The 23,879-nt window shown below is 38.6% G+C and overlaps 1 protein-coding gene across 1 annotated transcript; it reads right to left on the minus strand.

Annotated features, from left to right (window-relative positions):
* Window positions 1-1,859: 1,859 nt before the first annotated feature.
* On the minus strand, window positions 1,860-22,924 carry drd2a (dopamine receptor D2a). Its single transcript, XM_053321281.1, has 7 exons — window positions 22,646-22,924; window positions 13,457-13,566; window positions 9,286-9,422; window positions 7,518-7,726; window positions 6,323-6,416; window positions 3,445-3,813; window positions 1,860-2,124 (listed from the first exon to the last, which is right to left on the minus strand). The coding sequence occupies exons 1-7, from the start codon at window positions 22,922-22,924 to the stop codon at window positions 1,928-1,930; spliced, it is 1,395 nt and encodes a 464-aa protein (XP_053177256.1). The 3' UTR covers window positions 1,860-1,927.
* Window positions 22,925-23,879: the final 955 nt, after the last annotated feature.

Raw genomic sequence — 23,879 nt, forward strand, 5'->3', positions numbered from 1 at the left:
GCTTCCCGACAACAACAAAGGCACTCTCCAGCACATAATGCTACATCTGCTGAGTGTGTTTTTTGAGAAATTGGCCACATGACACCAAATAGACTGTAAAATGTTCACATTTTTATTTTCATTTGAGGAGTTTTAATTTTTTCCCCTATCCTAAACAACAAAACTTTCCTAATAGGAACATCTCCGCTTCTCAACAACAACAATCAGGTGCCCATATGAGTATTGAAACAGGTCTTTTTTGCTGTAATCATTCCTCCTGTTCATACTGACCATTAAAATATCCTTCTTTTTTTTTTTACTGTGTTTACAAAGTAAGTGATGGGGGACAAAATCCATAGTCCTACTTTTTTGCAAAAAATATTTAAATTTTTTAAAGTATTTTAAGTTTTAAATATTAGTTTTGAGGCTTCAGCAGTAATTAGTCAAACCAAGTCATTATCTTTCAAAGTTACTGTCTTCCACTGTAGCTGAACAAAAAAACACTGTCCATTGAGAAACAAAGAGGATTTTTTTACTGAAAGGACTGTAACTGTGGAAGATATCCTATTTATAACTCAGACGACTGAACCCTCATATTAGCCTCAGATGAGCTTTCAAACACATTTTTGCTCATAATGAGGACTGTGGTTTCACCCCCATCACTTAAATTGTAAGCCCATTTAAAGAGGATATTTTAATGGTCAGTATGAAAAATTGTGAACCTATCCTTTAAGTGACTCCCATGTTTACTGTGTATTTGTTCACACAGTAACTGATAATAACATGTTTCAGTTAATTTAACTTAAAATAATGCATGGTTTGTTGTCTGAAACAAAAACACAGACGTATTGCTATAACTATCATTTTAGTTCACCTCATTCTTACTCAGCAAAAGGCCCCAGGGAGATGATTCAAGGATTGCACACTTCCTCGTGAACATATCTGGAGGCTGCAAAGTCCGCATACAGGTCATTATCAAGTTTCCACAGAGCAACTGCACACTGCACACTGCAGCAGTGCAGCAGAGTAACTTCCAGTGAAACACATCACTCGGACTGCAAACCAATCCCAGGAATAAAAGGGAGACTGCTGAATAATCACATTTATGGGTGTATATGTATACACACAGTGAACACTGATATTCATGTGGCCCTTTACAGTGTCGTATAACTCCATTTATTAAACATCTTTTGTCATTTTTTTGTTAAACATACATTTCATGAGAAGTCGAGTAGAGGAGCAGAGTAGCATGCATCACATTTCCATTGCAGGCATATAATTACAATTAATGTGTTAAGAAAAACTATATACAGCAAATTATAATAATGATAATAATAATGATAATAATAATATATGATTTTTCAATTTATAAAAATTGCAAATATGTGGATATTGGCGTAGCCACATTATACAGTGTGTAAATCTAATAAATTGTCTCTTGCCATTAACACACATTCCAATCAGTGATAGGTTTTAAGAATAAGAGCTCACACATCGGTTTTCACACTGACTTGATATCTATAAGATTTGCAGAAGATTTCCATCATCAAAACACAAAAATACACACACAATAGATAGCAGTTTAGCAGTTTGCAACTTGTATGTGTGTGATATACACAGATGGCTCCTTATGTGACAACCACAATGATTTTAGAGAACAATATTACATTTTTACTTTTCTCCATGAAACAGGTCAATGTTACAGACATTTCTTGTTTTACATTCAGTGATTTGGAGAACATGACTCCACAAACAATTCACATAGAGCCAACATGCCTTTCAATAAGACACTGTCAGTTTTTCAGTCACTCAGCTCCATAACTTTAAAAAGCAGATCGCAGTTTCCCCCTGTGGTGCGTTTTCCTTAACAGGATGAGGTATTTGCCCGAAGAAATGCTTTTTATTCATCATTCCTCCCTCAGTCTGATCAGACAAGTGATGTCCCAGTTTAGCAGTGCAAGATCTTGATGAATGCCTTTCTGAACTCAACATTAAAGGTGGTGTATATGATGGGATTTACAGCACTATTCACGTAGCCCAGCCATGTGAATGCATTATACATCTCAGCGGGGACCTTGCATTTTGTGCAGTGGGTGTTCAAGATATGTGTAATGAAAAATGGCAGCCAGCATATGATGAATACACCTGAGGAGATATGGGAAAAATTAAAATATTAGAGAAAGACAGATAGGTTCAGGAAAGTGATTATAAAGGAGGTGCTTATATTACACTAAGGATGCCATTTTCAGTTTATTAGGCTTTCAATTGAACAACACCCAATTTTTAAGAACAATCGTAATGTAGCTGTATGTAATCCTTTGTGAGAGCTGTTAAACAGTCGGTGGTCAGAGCTAGCCTGTCTGCCATGGGTAGCTTGACTTTTAGCTCATCTGTCTTCACCTTTAAGTGTCTTTAATGTGTTAGTCATAGTATCTTTTGGCATAATGCACCCCAGGCTTTAGGTACCAAACTAGCTCTTTCAATCCCTCACCCTCTCCCACATTGACTGGCAATACAGTATGTTGTCTCAAGCATCCAGTACACACCTGTGCTGTTATTACAGATAGACAGATTAGCATACTAGGCATAAACAGTACATCACCGGTGTGACTTTATATCCATGTTGTGAATTATTTCACAGAAAAAAAACACTGTAAACGCATCTGTCACCTGCCCAGCACGATTCTGTTAAACCAGAGACACCACAGCTACACTCTATTTTTATGCTTAGGCTCTCCTAAAATGCTAGCTATGTCAACTAGCTGCTAGCTGCCATGCAGGTTAGTAAAATGGATCAGTTATGAGATGCTCTGGTTGGTAAATGTTTGTCTTATTTCAGGGCTGTGCTTACTCTCAGTTCTGCAAGGTACCAAAATTTGGCACTGATTTATCGAACAACAGTAACCCTAGTATGCAAATTTACCTATAGACCAAAATGCCAAACGGATCAAAAATGTTCTGGATGGTAAGTTGATATCCCCATATTGAACACCCAAAAGCTGGACACTAAAATTGAAGTATCAGAACGATTTCTTCCAGTTGCATCACTGCCTGTCTTGTCTGGCATGTCTTTACAAACTCTATTTTAGGTCCTACCAAATATTTTAGATGTAAATAAAAACCCATGCAAAGGCAGCCAAGGACCTGAAATTTCTGGGAGCCTGTGTAAAAGAAAAAACATGTTTCTGAATTGCACATTATAAGATCATCTTGTAAATAATAACAGAAACAAATATTTGCCTTGCTGAATTGATGTTTGATGTGATGATTACACATTGTTTTGAATGGGAAAAAACAGCAAAAACATATTTACTTGTGACAATGATTCATTTTATAGTGTTAGCACCACTGTTATGTGTGAACTCACATAAAACAGCATACTTTAATCTTAACTTCAATGTAACTGACTGTAAATAATTTATACCAAATGGGGATTTTTAAAAAAAACTTCAGTAACAAACTTACCAAGGACGATGGCTAACATCTGAGTGGCCTTCTTCTCTTTCTGCTGGGAGATCTTCCTCTTGCTCAGGGTTTTCACAGAGGTCTGAGTCTTGCCATTAGGTAAGGCCTGCGTCTGGAAGGCTTTTGCCACAACGGGAGCTGGCTCCCCCATGACCTCCTTCGTAGGGTCTCCGTTCTTTTCTGCTTTTTGGCTCTCTTCAGGAGGGGTGGGCGGTGAAGAGGTGGGGCTAGCGTTGGCCATGTTGGGCGTCAATAGCTGGTGGCTAGTGGACATGGTGTCTCCAAGAGCACAGTGCGGCTGCTGCTTCTGTTTCTGGCTGCTGCCACTGTTGTTGAGCTCATCCAGCTCCAGATCCTCCCCCTCATTGGCTACATCTTTGATAAATATCTGAGCAAGGTAAGGAGGAGCAGAAAAAAACATGGATTCATATCATAATTTTTCATTCAGGTTATTAAATATTATAAAATAATAGGTAGCAGCAAAGGAGTAGGTTTGATTTGGACATTGGTGGGGACATAAAAGAAGCTCTCCTGAAAGTTGATGGTTTTTTGCACATCACGCTAACATTTGACATAATGCTGAATCTCATGACTAACATATTCATCATTATTTAACCTCACCTGTGAATTTCCAGCCTCTCCTTCATCTCCTCCTGCCTCTCCTCCTTCATCTCCTCCAGCTTCTCCTTCTCTACTTCCTCCAGCCTCTCCTCCTTCATCTCCTCCAGCTTCTCCTACTCTATCTCCTCCAGCTTTCCCTTCTCTATCTCCTCCAGCCTCTTCTCCTTCATTTCCTCCAGCTTCTCCTACTCTATCTCCTCCAACTTCTCCTTCTCTATTTTCTCCTGCCTCTCCTCCTTCATCTCCTCCAGATTCTCCTTCTCCATCTCCTCCAGATTCTCCTCCACTATCTCCTCCAGCTCCTCCTTCTCCATCTCCTCCAGCCTCTCTGCTGTCTGTCACCTGACAAAAATATGTTGCATGACATATGACCAGATATATTAGGGATACAACAGGGATACTGTTATTGTCTGAGGACAAAATGTTCACACAATTATTACATGTAATCCAAATCCAAAATATGGATATATAGAATCACATGAGCATCTGGAAACTGATGTTTTATTGCATTTTTCCCACAATGTTGTTGCTCCCTTCCACAAAAATAAAACATGAAAATAGTGAGTAAAAATACACTTGCAGTTGCAGATACACTGCCTGGCCAAAAAAAAGTTGCCACCAAAAAAAGAGCTCACACACACTAATATTTTGTTGGATCACCTTTAGCTTTGATTAGGGCATGCATTCACTGTGGCATTGTTTCAATAAGCTTCTGCAATGTCACAAGATTTATTTCCGTCCAGTGTTGCATTAATTTCTTGTATTGATGATGGTAGAGTCGAACCACTCCGCAAAGCCTTCTCTGGCACATCCCAAAGATTCTCTGGACTCTGTGGTGGACAAGCCATGTGTGAAAATGATGTCCCATGCTCCCTTAACCACTCTTTCACAATTTGAGCCAGATGAATCCTGGCATTGTCAACTTGGAATATGCCTGTGCCATCAGGGAAGAAAAAATCCATTGATGTAATAACCTGGTCATTCAGTATATTCAGGTAGTCAGCTGATCTCATTCTTTGGGCACATACTGTTGCTGAACCTAGACCTGACCAACTGCAGCAACCCCAGATCACAGCACTGCCCCCACAGGCTTGTACAGTAGGCACTAGGCATGATGGGTGCATCACTTCATCTGCCTCTCCTCTTACCCTGATGCACCCATCACTCTGGAACAGGGTAAACCTGAACTCATCAGACCACATGAACTTCTTACATTGCTCCAGAGTCCAATCTTTATGCTCCCTAGAAAATTGAAGCCTTTTTTCCGATTAGCCTCACTGATTAGTGGTTTTCTTCAGGCTACACAGCTGTTCAGTCCCAATCCCTTGAGTTCTACCATTGTTTGAAAAACAACGGTAGACTCCGGGCTATGTTTAATACACCGGGCTATGTTTAATACGGGCATGTACGGGCATATTCCAAGATGACAATGTCAGGATTCATCAGGCTCAAATTTTGAAAGAGTGGTTAAGGGAGCATGAGACATCATTTTCACACATGGATTGGCCACCACAGAGTCCAGACCTTCACCCCATTGAGAATCTTTGGGATGTGCTGGAGAAGGCTTTGCACAGTGGTCCAACTCTCCCATCATCAATACAAGATCTTGGTGAAAAATGAACGCACAGAAATAAATCTTGTGACATTGCAGAAGCTTATCGAAACAATGCCACAGCGAATACGTGCTGTAATCAAAGCTTTTTGTTTTGGTGGTGACTTTTTTTTTTTGGCCAGGCAGTGTATATGCACTGTGGTCTCCTGTCTCTCCTGTCCTGGCCGACTAGCAGGTTGCAGGTAGTTTTACAAGGCGATGGAGTGACAGCGAGGACGGCCAATCACATGTAGTTCGCGGGAAACTGGCAGAGCCAATCAGAGAGCAATATTTAGGTTAGTGGTGGGACTTATAGCAGAGACTGACTGTTAACCCTTTGTGTACCATAATCATTGTCTAAACACTATGGACAGCGGGTGTATCGATAGGGACTACACAGTAGTGAGTACCCAATCCTACGCCCCTGGATAGCAGATAAAAAAGGGTAGATAAATAGATTAACTATTAAGCTTTGATTATTTTTTTAGGTTTGCTGTGCTCAGGGGCAGAAAGGTGCCTTTTCAAGCTATATTTTGTCTGAGAAATAGAGGAAGAACTCAAGGTGACACATTGCTAAATATTTTACAGGCAAAATGAATGTGTTTCCAACAATTAAACTTAAAAGAGGGAAAACCCTCTGCTTTAAACAAAAGAGCAAAAAAAGACCACGCACCACTTTCTTCTTGTTGACAGGAAAACTCCCATTAGATTTAACAATCATGGTGCACAACCTCACATCCTCTGGATGAGTGCACTTATCCTGAAATGAAAACAGCTGTGTCAGGCGAGGGGAGGGTACAATGTCAAGTCACAACTGACAGAAAGGCTGTCGAAGCACAGGTCCAACTGCCTCCCAGGTTAAATAAGGCTATGCTTTGGCATAGAAAGGCTGTTTAGCACGAATCTGATCTGCAGCTTCAACTATAACTGAAAGTCATCTCCATTAAAATGACTAATGCCTAATACACTTTTGGCAGAGATTATTTCAATGCGATGAAACAATCTCATCCAACAAATAACAGCCTATGTGAAACTTTATATAAATTAGATTATTTTACTGCATAATGATTATGCATGTCATTTGTCTACATGCTGCCCTATAATGACTTCACAGATCATTAAATTGTATAGTAATGTATAGTCTGAATTCCCTGTAAATTATGAATGCTTTACCTGTCTTTTTTCTTTAACACACTTCCAAATGCACACATGCACACACGCACATACACACATGCACATCAAAATCCATGTTGATGCAGGGTAAAACCATGCATGAACATGAGTAATGTAGTGCACTGGATCAAAAGCATTACATGCCTTCCTGTGCAGAGCCCATTGAGTTTTACTACGTCAGTAAAATCAATAACCAGAAAAGCAAAAGGTTATTTAAGGGTCATCATAATTAGTGTTGCATGGTGACTTTTCAACACTGAAATGTGTCAATAAATGTAACATTAAGTTTAAAACTTGTCTCTTGGATGGAATCAGTTATTCAGTAATTTATATATTTGTGTGTGTGTGTGTGTGTGTGGGGTCGGGGGGGGGGGCATTAAATGCCTTAGGTGAAACTAAGCCTTGCCCTTTCAATTTCAGAAAAAATCAATCCTCTTCTTTTTTGTGTTTTCCCCTTCACGGTATGTAGTTACGTAATACAATGCCTCCCCATAAAACCATCCAGTATAATTGGGTCGAGAAAGTTATTGACCACAGTTTTATGAAGACAACTAGTAAACTCAAAGGGCAAAACTATATTCAGCATGTACAGAAAGATAAATATCTATTATAGGTATAAATCAATTCAGTATCATATTCAGGCCTTAAAAGTGTCTTTAACAGGAGCGATATTGATAAAGCAGCTCACCTTCAGTGAAGGGGCGACATCGGGGTCGGCAGTCTGACATACACGCTGCTTTGGTTTTGTGTTGACACGTTTTCTGCGCTTTCTCAGCACCACATAAATTTGCACATAAACCAGCAGCGTGATGATGAAGGGAACATAGAAGGACACGATGGAGGAGTACACTACAAAGGCTGGATTGGCGATCACACAGAGAGACTCATCACGAGTAGCTGTGGAGATAAGCACAGGGCGAATAAAGGCTGTATACTGCATACTATGTTTCAGCCAAAAAAGATGTTTTGTTTAGTTTTTTTGTTACTGTGACTCTTAGAAAATGTTCTACAATAAAACGTGCTACAGCTTGAACTCCCAGCTAAGAACTGAAGGTGGCTCTTTGATTTAAATCTCTTGAAATCCATTCAAAACTGTAACCATTCCTCCCCTCGCCTCACTTGGAGGTCATTCACACAATTTTCTTTTTCCCCCTCCCATTACTTAAACAACTGCAACCCTTTTTATTCCTACCTCACTCAGAACTGCCTTATAGCTTATCCAGAATGCTGCCACAGGGCTTCTGGCTGGTGACAAATGTAGAGATCATATCACCCCCATTTCAGACTCTCTGGACTGGTTGCTTCTTAATTTGAGATTTTACTGATTTACTTTTAAAGTTAGCCAAATTTGCCCAGAGCTACATCACTGTCGTTTAAACTCCCTTCATACCAGCACACGCTGAGGTGACAGTCCTTGGACAGCTTTTGGATTCAAAACCAAAACGCACCAAGTTAACTTGAAAACATAAAGGCTGGCTCTGATTATGCAACAATTGTGGCCAAACACGCACAGATGACAAGTGAGTTGTCATGAATACATTGTGGATGTCACACTCATTGTGCAGTTCATGTTAGATACTTGTTATCTTCACACTACAGGGTGCCTGTGGCTCAGGAGGTAAAGCGGTCTGTCCATTAATCACAGGGTTGGAGGTCTGATCCCCTGTCTACATGTCAAAGCATCCTGGAACCTGTCACTTAACCGCAATACAGATGTTAGATACTTGCCATGCCCTCGTTTGCGAATGAGTCATGTATGCTCACACATCACATCAAAAATCACTAATTCAGTCACTACTACACACATCTATGGTTGTGATAATCTGTGAAAAATAGAAATGTTTTAAATATGAGCTGCTACAGTTTAATAAAACCAAATGTAGATTGCTTGTATTTTGTAGTTACTATTACATTTTCAGTGGTTAATGCTGCTGTGGTGTCTCCTTTCATGTTTCCTGCATCTCATGTTGCCTAGATCTGCAGCCACTGCCTGCTCAAAAACGGTTGCAGGGCTCACAACTCCAAATGTCTGACTCCCGGCTGAATCAACATTACATCAAGGCACTCTGAGGGACGAGTGGAGCTTCAAAGTGACGGGAAGCGAGCCATGGGAGCTGGTCAGCAACAAGTTGGTACCTCCTAAAAAGCCTTAATCGGAACCAACTTTAACTCTAATTTTCAGTTAAGCCCCTGATCTGCGGAAAAAGCAACCTGAAGGGCTCAGAATAGCTAAAGGTAGCTACATGTCAGTATGAGTATAATGATTCACTAGGTGAGCCTATACAATTTGGCTAATGACATTGAGTTCATACTTTAGAGAAACATTAATATAAATATGGACAAACATGAATAAAACTGTTCGGCACAACAATTGCTCTACCATTTTAGTCAAACACTACTAAAAAAACATTTTTGATTCGAAGACTGCAGCAGTTGTGTATTTTACTCTTTCTTACCTGTGTTATTCAGGCCAAACAACAGGGGACATGATATGGCGAATGAAAGTACCCACACCACGGAGATCATTACTGTGACCCGTCTCCTGGAACTGTAGCGAGTGTTGTACAGCATTGGCATTGCAACCGCTGTATAACTGAAAGGGCGAAGAAAGAAAATAGCTGCTTTAGTTGGAATGTATAAAAACATGAAACTTTTCTGCAAGACAACAGGGGAAATATGACAACTCCATCTAAACTGTATTATGTTATTCATTTGTTTGATTTGAATATGATTTGATGAGCTTAAGGAACATATTATCCCCTATTTGTTCTTTGATTTTCCTTCCTTCATCAGTGGAAGATGTAGCTTAAAGAAGGACCAAAAGCATGAAGCCTATGTACAAGTGGTGAAACCAAGAAATGTTGCTTGTCATCTTTCATCAGATCCTTTGTGATGGTGAGTAGACCTTTTGAAATAGCTGTGTGCTGCAGTTTATATGAAGAGGATGCACAGTGAGGTAAGCTGTGTTTTTCCCCAAGCGTCTTGCTGGAAAGACCTTATCAGTTAACCTTGGTACATTGGTTGGCCTTATTAGTGAGCCTGCTCTAATCACCAGGAAATGCACAGGTTTGTGCAGTGCCTCATGCATCGATTTCTGTGTAATTTGGTTTGAAAGCGTTTAGACATAAAGTCAAATGGGTAAGGCTTTCAAGAGACTATTTTGAATGGCTTTGTTTATAAAGATGCATTGGAGACGTCAGGCTAAATCTAAGGACATTTTATTATTCCATGAACTGTATGTTTGCATGGATTGTGCATCAAGTCTTAATAAGCCATGGAAATCAAAACTTTTCCTTTTGGCTCAAGTGTGAAAAAGTGACAATTTCCAAAGCATTACCAGTTACATATTTTGTCCATCTGAACCTGTATCACAGCTTTGGATCTGGAAACAGACCAGTCAAACACCAAGATGGAGCAGTTAAGGGTATGTTAATGCAGGTCAAGTCACAATGAATTTGAATATGCATTTTAAATTTTAACCGAGCCTGCATTCATCCCCAAAAGAGTATGACTTAACATAAGATGGAGGTGGTCTATACTATTTTCATAGAGGTTCACACACAGCCCTGTCTAGAGTCACATAGATCCTTATGTTGAGATTTATAGTATGTCTTCCACTTTCTGCACATAAAAATATAAGCTCAACATGATTAAAAGTAGAATCTGTGCTGCCTACAATTTATTGGTGTCACTTACAAATTCTTGCCTCTCTTCCAGATGGGTATATTTGAGTACATTTGAGTAGCATGGCAGCATGAATGATACAAAATGCGTATTATATCTATATTATATAATCAAATGTTGACACACCAACATTGGCTTCAGGACTTTCTTAAAGCAAAACTCCAAACACTCTCTGAAATAAGATGAAGGCTCATTTTTGTCAAATGAACTGGGTTATTATAGAGAGCTGTCAATTCACATAAACATCTTGAACAATCTTTTGCTGCTTTCTCATTATTTGGTGTGTCATAATTGTCTGTGTGTGCAAACACATTCAAGTAACAAACTGAATCACTTTTTGATTCAATTCTGTCAATAGAAAAATGATAGGCAGCACATAAACTTCACAGAAATATATTTTATTTTACCACGAGTTGGAGCCTAACTGTTTAGCCACCATAGTCCATGACTCACTTAAAGCATAATGTCTTTCCAATTTAACTTAAAAACAGTCTTTTGGCAACATTATTAGAGAGATGTAACATCATATTTGGCATACGTATATTCATATCACCTCCTACACAAAAGAAGTTTTAATTCTAATTTCTAATTTAGTTCTAATTAGTTCTGCTTTAAAAAGGGGATGTGAGTTAATTGGTCAATGTTGGAAGGCACTCCAAAATGCTAATAATGTATTCATCACTTTAACAATGGACTAACTAACTAACTAACTAACTAAAATAAACTAACTTGCTTAATAGTCTCTAACAGTCAGATTTGTATGAGCATATGAGCACCTTGACTGCAAGGGCATATAGAGTCACAGAACCAGAGCTCGAAATGTGATCACCTCCCAATTCATCACACGTTTATGAATAAGAACAAAGTTAGCAGGAAAAAAAAACCAACCCTTTGATGTATAAATTACAATGCTGCCTGGAGCTGTTGAATTGATAAAAGGAAACAAATTTGTGTGAACTTCCATAAATGAGCATCATTTTGGTAGACACAGGAACGTACTCAAAGCCAGGGGAGGTGAATCTTGATAATGTCACACACACATCCCTTCAGTGATTAGTATTCAGAAGTACACAGCGAGCATGCACACGTCATATGAATAATGTCTAAATGTAAATGTTGATGCTATTCCTCTCTGGCATGCATGTAGCATTCATTTCAGATGTACACAATGAAACAATGATCTACCATGAGATTATTCAGACTAATACGATTTTCTACACATACAAGAGACATTTCTGTTCTAATTCAATCACTTCAATGCAAGTTGAAATTGTGTGTGTGTTTGTGTGTAAGAAGATGGTGAATATTAGTTTCGTAGAAGGATTTAAGATTGAATTGCAGCCAAGCAGAAAATCATGTAAAATTAAACATGACAGGATTCGATAAAATGAGAATATGAAAATGATGATTTTGATAATTTAAGCGCTACATACAGAACGCAGAGTTTTCTCACGCACCTAAGACATATACTGGTTGTCTGGAATACATGATTACTTCCTGCTGTGTTTTATTGAAAGCTCAAGCTTTACATGTTCTTTAGATGAGCAGCTTTCTAATTCAACTCTGCTTCCTTCAACTCTTTGTACTTTAATAGAGGCACCATTATTAATCACTGAGTCATCATGCCAGTTACACAACTAACAAGTGCTGTGTATGTATTTTCGGGCAAGGCATCGATGAATTATAATGAATGAATTTGGATGGAAAATGTCTTGTAACAAAACATTGGGTGCTTTCATGGACTGGTGTTTTAAATAGCACTTTGTTTATTTCCGTATTTATTTAGATGAAACATATTGTCTTATGTCAAATTACTGAATTGGGGATGAATGGAACTGCTGTGCACCGACAAGTATATTCCCAGGGGCCATTATTAGAGAGTAACTTGACACCAGGCTGAAAAGCGATGTTTGACTGCCCTTCTGATTCCGAGTTTCAAGTCTTTTGCACATCTGACAGTATCACTGATGGGCTTCGTCAGAGTGTAGACTGTAAAAAAATAATGGACGCAGCCACTGTGATGTCACCCATTGATCTGTGGACTCCCGTTGTGAAGCCTTAAATTGACTGTCACCATTTTAGATTTTTGCAGTCAGAAGTGATCATATTTGCACAACAGGGTGGAGTTGACCCTAATACTAGCTGCTAGCTTCATTTGCATGGTACATTTACAGTCTATGGTTAATCGTAATGCTAATGCTAATTTTTGCTAGTGAAAAACAGAGCCAAGGCTTTAGAGGATCTTTTAATAAAACCAAATGTTCAACAAGAATTTTTAGGTGATCAATATGTTACAATTAATGGTCATGAACTGAAAAAACATTTAAATAATGATGGCTACGCGTATACTCTGTGAATCTTAGCCAATGTTGTCGCTGTGTTAGCGAGCTTATGACGGCACCCACCTATCACTGGTTGGTCATGCCCCTTAATTATGAAAAGCTTAACTTAAGGACATAACATTACAATACAGATTTTTGGAAGTATTTTGTGTTTCTTTTATGCCTGATAAATGCGACTGAAAACATATGTGCTTCTTTAATAAAATGTGTGCTGACATTGTACAGGATTCCACAACTTTGCCACTAAATTCCATTCTCCTATGCAGCTGTTTTACAGTTGTTCATTGAATTATGCAAACTAAATTGCTGTAATTTGTCATTTTGAGATATTCACATGTATAACCCTAGAACATCTGGAGGGAGTAACTATGACTGGTATTACACCTCCATACAAATAAACATGATATGAGGTCTTATGGATGGTGTGAAATCCATGTCTGGAAAAGGCATTTAGTCTGTAAATAGACTTGTGGGCTTTGATGGTCATGCACTTAAAGCTACCCTTTCTCTTTTGTTATTCAGAAGGTAAAGATTTCCTTTGGAAATCCATGCGGGAAACATGACAGGCAGGACTAAACAATCTGTATAGTGGTGAACTCACCGATCAATGCTGATGGCACAGAGATTGAGGATGCTGGCTGTACACATCATCACATCCAAAGTGACAAATATGTCACAGTGTATCTTGCTAAACCGCCATTCTCCGACTACCTAGAAGAGAAAACATGAACAAATGGCAGTTCACAGTAACAGTCAACAGAACAAAGCCTTTCTTCGACAGAAATGATGTGTTTTCCTCCGCAACAAAAAGCAATCCTGACAGTCATGACAGTCAAGCCTACATGTATATTTTTTAATACTGTTTCCACACTGGGGGTAAGGGGGTTAAAATAAAAAAAATGATGAAAAGAATGTTACACCTGACATGGGGTAAAGTGGCAGACTATCTACATAGCTAGATTGCATCTTCTCACTGACAATGGAAGGAAATAAACATTATATATCATTGCAAGTCTACCCTCAACGTTAGTGAGATAATTATCCTATAACATGCACCCAGATCCTGAACTCCAAGTGCCTTTCAATCAAAGACATGATAGAAACAGATTTGTATTCATACCTTTGCTGCTTTCTGTTACATGGTTGAACCCTATAATGAAACTAACATCATCAGTAATGCTCTGACAGGCCTGACGGCACCGATGCCACCCACCTCGTCCGACACTACAGCTTGCCTGCTTCCTCCCACAGCTCTGAAAAGGGTAACAAAGATGTGTGTGTTTGGCAGGGGTGGGGGTGGGGGGGCTTCTATCTCTCTGTGGCTGATTAATCTTTGTCCCTAGGCCGTGTCTTTATGAAATTAAGAGACAGTTTAAAGAGACATATGTTATTGCTGGTGTCTACAACACTAAAGGTGCAGAATGATCCGACAGTCTAATGAGTGCCCTTCTCCCTGTCGCAACCTCTCTTTTTTCCTCTTTTGCATTTTTCCAACCTTTTGCTCCTGACATTTGTCTTCTCTGTGTTTCTACACTATCCTCTGCATTCATTTTCTCTTCTCGATCTCTCTTTTTCAATCTACAGGTTGCTACCATCATCAGCTCTGTTGTGCCCCACGCCATACTTTTTATATCCTCATCATTGCTGCAGCCCATAACAAATTTATCAGGCTCACAAGCATAGCCTGGGGAACATGTTTTAAGTGGGGATGCTGTGGGGACGATGCATTATGCGTAAGTTGTGGGGAATGAAGATGAACTTTATAAATTATAGATGCTGTAAAGTGTTTTCTCCCATGATTATGGACCTTAAAAAATGGTATACTTTGATAAACATACAATACTTGTCTATGAAAAGAATCATGAAACAAAGAAAATTTGGAACGCAAGATCCACAACTAACCACTTACTGGAATCAAAACATCATTAGCATATGAACATAACCATCAAAAATTTAATTAAACATTATTTATTTATGTCACCCTCAGAGACCCATCATAAACCTATTTTTGTCTTTTTGAGGAAGGGGGCAGGTAATCATATTCTGAAAGCTGGGAACCTGAAATTTAATTTTAAAAGCAGCTCAGCACTGACATTTGTCTGTAATAAGCGTTTTGTTTGGATTAGGTGCCTATTGAAATTTTTGGAGTTTGGAAGACTTTAAACGTTATGAGGGAAGTATATGATGGCCATTCTTATGCTAGATTTAGTGCAAAATCTAACTATTTTTGACCATTTGAGGATTGATTAAAACATGGTCAAAACTCCCAACTCAAAACCACATAAAGACCTTGAGGAATACCATAGAAAAATGACCGTACTACGGTGGCCGAGACCCGCCATAGCTGCAAATAAAAGTAACGCTGCAAACAAAAAGAAACGCTGCTGCAAATAAAAAGAAACGCTGCTGCATATAAAAAGAAACGCTGCTGCATATAAAAGAAACGCTGCAAATAAAAAGACACACCGCAGCAAACAAAAAAAACGCTGCAAATAAAAAGACACACCGCAGCAAACAAAAAAAACGCTGCAAATAAAAAGACACACCGCAGCAAACAAAAAAAAAAACGCTGCAAATAAAAACAAACGCCGCTGCAAATAAAAGAAACACCGCAGCAAACAAAAAAAACACCGCAGCATATAATAAAAAAAAAAAACGATGCAAATAAAAAAAGCCACACCGGATGTGGATTACCGGGGACTGTTTTTGCCGAAACACCGGAAGAAGAAACAACAACAACAGGACTACGAATTGGAAAACGAACTAGAAAGTAAGTGAAAATGGTAGTGTTTAATGTCGCTACATGTACTTTTTAATGTGTTATTTGGTCAGGCGATGTAGCCCCAGGTTTGAAGTTGAACTGGAGAATGCCGGTGTATTGTTAGCTTCGGCTAACACGGAGAGACCACTAACGAGAGTGGAAACAACTGACGACTACATAGTTCCGGCAGCTTATTACTGTCGTTGTTGTTGTTGCTTGTACGTGTAGGTCAGGAAAAGACGTAAAAGGGACCGTATATGGTTTGTTATTTGTGTTATTACGTTACGTGTTGGACTAAATACATGGACATATTGAGGAAAGTATTTCCATGTTATGGAAACGGATTTCATATTTCACAAGAATGGATACTTGGCGAGCTGTACAGAAAATCCTGAGTCATAAGATGATCGTTGTGGATAAAGGGAAGACTTTGAAGGTATGTAGAGATTATAGCTGTTTTTACTTTAGCTGAGTGGCTAGCCGAGCCAATCGCTAATACTATTACGGCTGTGAGCAACCAATATAATTCGTGAGTGGTCTTGAATGAATCAGGGCAACCTATGCTTTCTAACAATGTACAGCATGAATATATATGTTTAAGGGTTGGTGTTTAAAACATTCAGAAGGACTTGTGGCTACCTCCCAACCTCCGACCCGTCCCGTCCCGTAGGCGGAACAGCGTGTTTTAAGTGTCTGCAGTTCCGATCCTCATCCCCATGTTGGCTGAAACAGACAAGTCACCCTCAAACATGCTGAAAACCATATTGATGTTTGGTTTGCAGTTAGTCATCCCTAATGTTTATGTGGCTTTGAGGATGTTCCTCACGTTGCCGGTGACAAACTGTGAGGGGGAGCGCTCATTTTCTCATTTGGGGAGAATCAAAAATGAGCTGAGAACAACCATGAATCAAAAACGCCTGAAGTCCTTATCATTACTGGCAATAGAGTCTGAACTTGTCAAAGACCTGGACTTTAGCGATGTTGTGGAGAAGTTTGCTAGGAGAAAGGCCAGGAGAAAGGTCATTGCATAAGGGAGCTACTCTAATGTGTGTGTGTATTCTTGCCTCCCAAGTGTTGTTAATGTGCATTGTTTTTTTATGACTCGGAAAACATTTGTTGTTGGGATGTTTGATATTGTGGAGATTCTAAAAACAGGTTGTTTGCTATTCTTTGAAGTGTTTCTGCATATCTGAGTGTAGACTGTTTTGATAATACATACATACACTGCATGTGCTGAGAGTCTTGTGTTGAATTTATCAGTCAGTGTGAATGCTGTGCAAGTACAGGAGTTTCCAACAACTACTACATCCAACCTTGTACACTAGTAAACTAGTTGTCTGTTGTGTTGGTGCACATACAAGTGTGTGTGTGTGTGTGTGTGCGGGTGTGACACACCCAAAATAGGGTAACCACATTTAGATGGTAAGATTCCTTTAATATCACAATTATTTTGTTATTGTAGATATTAATGTTTTCAATTATAAGTCTTGAGGTGCTCCGTTTATGTCCGGTGTTTCGGCAAAAACAGTCCCCGGTAATCCACTTCCGTTGTGGCTTTTTTTATTTGCATCGTTTTTTTTTATTATATGCTGCAGTGTTTCTTTTATTTGCAGCGGCGTTTGTTTTTATTTGCAGCGTTTCATTTATATGCAGCAGCGTTTCTTTTTATTTGCAGCAGCGTTTCTTTTTGTTTGCAGCGTTACTTTTATTTGCAGCTATGGCGGGTCTCGGCCACTGTACTGTTGTGATTTGGTATTAAAATAAAAAATATACATTTGGAGACTTCTGGAAGAATAGCATTTTTTTGGCGATTGGGTGGTGAGCACTTCTGTTCCAGATATTGCTCAGAAACCAATTTAGGAAAGCCATGCATACAGTAGTTCCCTAGTTTGAAGCTGTAACGTTTCATGAGGCTGTCATTATCCTAGAGGTCACAATAGGTTATTTTACACAGTGAGTTCAAGTTTTAAACTCACTACAATAGAATGGTTGCTATGGACACTAACATCATTACACATGAATGCAATTTGTCTCATTGAATCTACAAAAGTCTCAGCTTTCCAGGCATATGAAATTTATACAATTCCAAGACTGTTTAGGGATTCCAGTATGCAGAATTATTCAAATACACCATTTTTAGAATAGGTGAAAATAACACATTTATACTGCATGCATAAAACTGCATGAAATTAGCATAAAGCAGGCATGTCTGTAAAGGGAGACTCATGTGTACCCATAGAAACCATTTTCATTCAGATTCTTGAGAGAGGTGAAAATGGCCATGGCAATTTTTCCCTTGCCAGTATTTAGCCCAATTTTGGGGCATTATTTAGCCCCCTTCCAGGAAAGCCAGCAAGACATTTCCTGATTCATTTAGTTTCATATCATACCAAAATTTCTACTCTAGCTTTGAAACTGAGCCAGTTATAGCCTTGTTGTGAAGGTGCAGGTCCTCTACCATATGCCAGGGGCTGCTACATCACCCTCCACACACCTACTTCCTGCGGCCCTGCTCACAAGAGCTAAAAGCCATTACAAGCCCTCATGGTTGCAACACACGTCTAATCACATCAGTGTGAAGACACACATTTACTGGATGTGAAACTTTTACAGCACCATGTCTTACGCAATGAAATCAAAACAAAGCTATGCTAAAACAGAATAACTGTTATGAAATGTTGACTGTGGGACATACACATTTTCTCAGTTTTGTCCTATTTGTCCTCCACTCCTCTGTCTTAATTTATTGCTTCAGACTGTGCATATGCGCGTACTGTATCAAAATTCAGGATGTATCAGCATTCTGATTTAATTTGTAAAGGTGTTGGGAAATTGAGAATGCAGTAATGAAGGCTGGGGAACTGGCTGTCTTTATTCATAATTCCATAATAAAGAATACATTTAATTATTGTAGGTCTTGCACAGAACAAATTATAAAGTACAAACACAAAAGGACAACCTGAAAAGTACTACAAAGACAAACAGCTGCTCAAAGAACATCAGATTCATTCCTTGCACATATTACGTGCAAGACTCACAGTAAATAATTCTATGCTCATGAGTGCTTTTTGTGTCAAAGTTTGATCGGATTTGCTTATTGACAAGAGGGAATACTATAATTACATCATGACAATCTACAAAGCTCTACCATTAAAGCTTCATCTCCTCTCTCATTTAGCAGGAGAACACAATTAATTAATTACTTAACCTTAATAGCTATAAGCGTATCCAAGTTTCATGCACTCTGCACATTTTCAACAGACTGAACTACAAGCTACACTGAAGCTAGATCCTTTAATTTCATTAAAATTTCACTATCTCATATTTTATTGTTGTTGTCGTTCTTCTCCTTCTTGTTGTTCTCATTATTATTAACCCTAACCCTCTTAAAGACATCAGTGCTTTTTTTGTTCACCTTGATTTTAAACAAACACTAAATCTGAAGTCAAGCATAATGTGCCCCCCATACATGCTCTACATCAGTCACACCTGGCAGAAAGTGAAAATTGTGGTAATTAATGCTAATTTAGCATTTAATAATAAAGGGCAAGTTAAATGCCTTGCCCACACTCTGTGACTAAGCTCTCACTGTAGTTCATGCTAATATATTTTTAACACGAGAAACCCACTAAAATATAGTAAAACAAGTCTGCAGATAGATAACGAATTAGGATGGAGGCTGTTATGTCACAATATTGTTACCAAACTCTGAACAGAAAGTATTAACTGTTGTCATTATTACTATCATTTTTAAAAGCCTCTAAACCAAAACTCAGCTGTTGTGAATTCCTAATGTTCACTTTCCCAACTCAAATGTAAATATAGAAATTATCATAAACTGGCTTTTCGATGTGATTATCTGTATTTGACTTTTAACCTTAATCAGACTCAAGCAATCAGAAAAATCAACATACCCATTTTTAATTTCTTATTTACAAGGATTTATAGTATTTAAGTCTAACTAATACTGAATCAGTGTATCCCACTTCACATTAGCGGGAGGCATGACAGCCTAAGATGATTACAAAGATGGGCCAAAATCAGATGAGGATCCCACTCCAAACACATGCTGGGTAATCCATTTTTACTCTGACAAACAACTAGGGCCTATTTCTCAGCATATTAATATGTGGAGAACTTCATCAAATTGTTATTAGTCTAGGGATAAAAAGATGGTTAGGCAGATAAGAATATAAATAAGTTGGAGTAAGAAACTGCCTAAAAGGGAGTGTTTTTGTTGGTGTGTATCACCCTCCATCCTCATGCACGTGTTCAAGAAAACATTGTGAAACCGTAAACAATTCTTAAGCTAAATGAAATATTTATCATTGCGGTCTCTGATCTACATTGAAATTCATGTGGCTCACATAAATAATTTTGTGAAAGAATGTGTGATCTAAATGTGTCGAAATATATCCAGCAAATAAGTTAGTGAGCAAAATAGCAACAATCCTATACTGCAGATCCACCACCATCGATCCTAAATGAACCAGCAGACCACACAAGTATCCTGTTTCAGAGTTTCTTTTCAAATGATCTGCCAAATTGCTTAAAGTTTAATGACTACGACTATTGTGTATTGTAGAGGACACATTTTCAGTGAACATATTTGCCTTTTTAACTACCATAGCTATTTTTGTCTGTCCTCCTCTTGTCAGAAAGGACTGTGTGACACTGGTGACCCTTCTGAAGACCGCGAAAGAAGCCACATTAGATTCTAGCAGAATCAAGACAACAGCTATAAAACTGATGTTTACACGTTACCATCCACATGAGGTTACAGGAAACAAGACTGTCAAATATGTCTCCAAAAACAGCCCAGTATCCCTGGAAACCACACCACCACATGACCACTTACATATGAATTCCTACCTAAACCCACAGATCATTATCACCAGACTGTGTTGTTCCCTTCAGCTTGATGAGCATTTCAGAATCTTTTAAATTCAATGTTTTAGTTTTTTTGGACCACAGCTTGAATGTTTTGGTTCACTGTCATTGCTCTCATCAGTGTCGTTTTCAGTAGCAGCAGGCAGCTGTTTTCTTGTGAATATGTTGTGAATAGCTCTCTCTATGCTACCTGCCCAGCAACAAATGGAAAAAAGACAGAATTGGCAGCTAGCTGGTGAATGTGGTGGAGCATTCTGACACAGAAATTTCCCTCAGGAGTTGGTGGAGAACAAAGACAGAGCTAAAAAAAGAGAGTGAATATTGGACTTACATTAAACAGGTGGACAGAAACAACTCCAAATGAATTCTGTGTACAAATTGCTTGCTTGCCAGTTCACATGGTGATAGTATATAAATGCTGCCTATTCATAAATATACATTAATTATACTGTCTTTTCCTTAATCATTCACAGATTGTATAAAGCAATAATAATATGCGCATATCTCTAAAAAAACACTGTTAGAAGTGTAAAACAGTTCATTTTGCTTAATGATCTGATAGCAAAGTGATAGTGTTGCTCCCAAAACACATACAGTATTGCGACTTTTATCTACTGCAGGTTTCAGTTTGTTTCCACTACTCATCACAATTAGCAACACACACCTGTGCATTTCAAACCACTTTACATAATCAGAGAATCACTTTTCTGCTATGATATAGTCTATAATTAATATTTAACTGAGAATGTTGTACGCTTGAAATTTAGAGCTTTGATAGCTGAGAGCTGGTTAAAATTCAACTCCTTCTTTTCTCAAAAAGGTTTGATCTGGGCTCCCTCTGTGTTTTACCCGGCTGCCCACATCAACAGAGACAGAGGTAAATAATCCTGATAAAAACAAACACAGCATGCAGGTTGTATCCCTTATGGACAAACAAACTTTAGTCTCATAATTGGTGCCAATGGCAACAAAAAAGGTTTTTTTGTTTAACAGCATTTGAATAGTAAAAACAAAAGTATTAATATTCCAATAAGAGGCCAAGTGACATATTTCCGATCACCATTGTGTTGTATGTACAAACAAACATGCAGAGTGACAGGGAGCGACCATGACATCCCATGGATTTATACACTGTAATCTGATCAGAGTGATAATCATCATGGCTCACTGAGAGACGCAGGAGGATTAGAGTCCCTGTAGTCTTAGATTGCCTTTCTCAACATCAGACAGCGTGACCTAAAGCCTGATGGTCAGGAATAACCCCAGGACCACGTAGATAGACAGAAGAGATGAGCATAGGCAGAAAGATAGAGATATTTTTCTGAAAGATAGCCCACATCCTGCTTACTATTGATTTTTAGACTGGAGCTGATTTTATGTAGACCCCAGTCTCTGTTCTGTTTAGGCTGCGCTGGATAGCAGGCGTTGATGTGCCATAAATGCTTCTTTAGAAAATTAAAAAAAAAAAACAGCAGAGAGTTCAAAATGTGTTTTTTTTAGAATTAAGAAGAATTATTCATAAACATCTGACTTCTGACTGAACGGACCGGTCTGACATTTTGACTTTGTCACATAGTGCTGCTACATTAACCAATGCAGGACTGATATTTGCAATGCTGATGTGAACACATTAACGTTCACCTCAGTTTCACCTCAAGCTTCTGACCTGCTGATATAGCCAGCTTGCTTGGCACAAACCCTTCATTCACCATTATTTTACTGGTGTCAGATTACATATAAATACCTGTCATATATTTTAAATGCTTTCTAATATTAAACCTCATAATGCCTAACTGAAGTCTGTCTTTTAAGTTGATTATATTCTTTCCAAAAGTGAGGCGCTAATTGCTTTCAGAGCTCACCCTCTAATGTTTTATTAACGGTACAAACCCTCTTATAGCTATTACACTGCAAATCTGCAAATCCCTTTTTCTAATTTATCTCCACTTTTGTTTTCTGACCCTGGTCCCATGACACCAGATAAACACACAGCGAAAAAGAGGTTAAGGAAGAGATAGGGAGGGCATGTTTGTTGTATAGGGCATGTCAGTTTATGTATGTCTTATCGAGGATGTATGAAGAATATGTATGTGTGTGTGTGTGTGTGTGTGTTTCGTGTGTGCATCTCTGCTCTCCTACCTCCAAGTAGACGACCCAGGGCATAACCAGTGTGGCCACCAGTAGGTCAGCTACAGCCAGGCTGACGATCAGGTAGTTAGTGGTGGTCTGCAGAGCCTTCTCTCTTGACACAGCCATGCACACCAGCACGTTGCCAAAGACGATAACGAAGATGAGCAGCGTAAGCAGCATGGCATAGTAGTTGTAAGGGTGCTTCTGCTCGTGGTCTGTTTCGTTGAAGCCCCATGTTCCATTGCCATAGAAACTGTCATTATAGGCATACTGGGTAAAGACATCCATTAGCTGTGAGTGACGACGGCCAAAAGCAGGCCCTGCAAAACATGAAGACAGACAGAATATTTGATTTGGATTTATACATGTATTAATGTGAAAGCTTCCAGAGAGTTTGTGAAGAAATGAAAATGTAACGCTCCTTATAGAAAATTGGATATTAATCTCTTTAACCCCTCTGCACCAAGTAATGGATCTATCTTTATTTTAATTATAGTGGAGATTCCACATGTGTGTAAATTATGTAGAAGGTATCTGCCATATTTCCCTCTAATGAAACTGTAACCATAAAGTCTATGATGTCTTGAATTTAAGGGGAAATCTAGACTTAATTTGGGGAACTGTAATCATGTAGGTGACCTTGTATATAAAACTTGAAAGCACAAAGTCCACATTCACTACAACATATTCTTATACATCAAGTGGAAAGAATTTTAACCCATGTTTAACCATTACTCATTATAAACACTATTTTGGTAAATTAATGTGGAGGTAAAAGTACATTTCATTTCATTCTTTTTGTAAATAATCATCTGAAAGTTGTAAGTACCCTGTGGAGATTTATTGTAAGCAAATACATTAGTTTGTGTTTCTAACCAAGATGCATTGTTTGTGTAACACTTGCTGGGACTCAGAGGCAGAGGGCAAAACAAAACTCAGCCTTAAAGGCCTTTGGGCCATGGTGATGCCAGTTCACTGCAAAAGGCCAAGTGCCAGTTCACAACCTGATTAACCGGGGCCCACCTCCGCCTGAGACCAATTTATCACATTATAACATGAAACGTTTTATGTTAATACAATATAAATTATAACGTTATAACGTGATTCTGATCCATTTTTTTTCTTCTTCTGGTGTGGCAGCAATACGCTTCCGTAAATTATAACAAAACATGAAACATAAACAAAAGCCTGCACTGTCCACATTTAAATTCTTAGCAGTCGTCTTCTATTTACCTGCCTGTTC

The sequence above is a fragment of the Scomber japonicus genome, chromosome 6 (genome assembly GCF_027409825.1).
Source record: "Scomber japonicus isolate fScoJap1 chromosome 6, fScoJap1.pri, whole genome shotgun sequence".
In the NCBI taxonomy this organism is placed as follows: domain Eukaryota; kingdom Metazoa; phylum Chordata; class Actinopteri; order Scombriformes; family Scombridae; genus Scomber; species Scomber japonicus.

Coding starts and splice junctions, on each gene's coding strand:
- drd2a (XM_053321281.1), bottom strand. CDS start 22,924: ATGGATGTCTTTACCCAGTATGCCTATAATGACAGTTTCTATGGCAAT. Junction 9,423..13,456: donor TGTGCCATCAGCATTGATCG/GTGAGTTCACCA, acceptor TCGCCCTTTCAG/TTATACAGCGGTTGCAATGC. Junction 6,417..7,517: donor ATGTCGCCCCTTCACTGAAG/GTGAGCTGCTTT, acceptor TTTTCATTTCAG/GATAAGTGCACTCATCCAGA.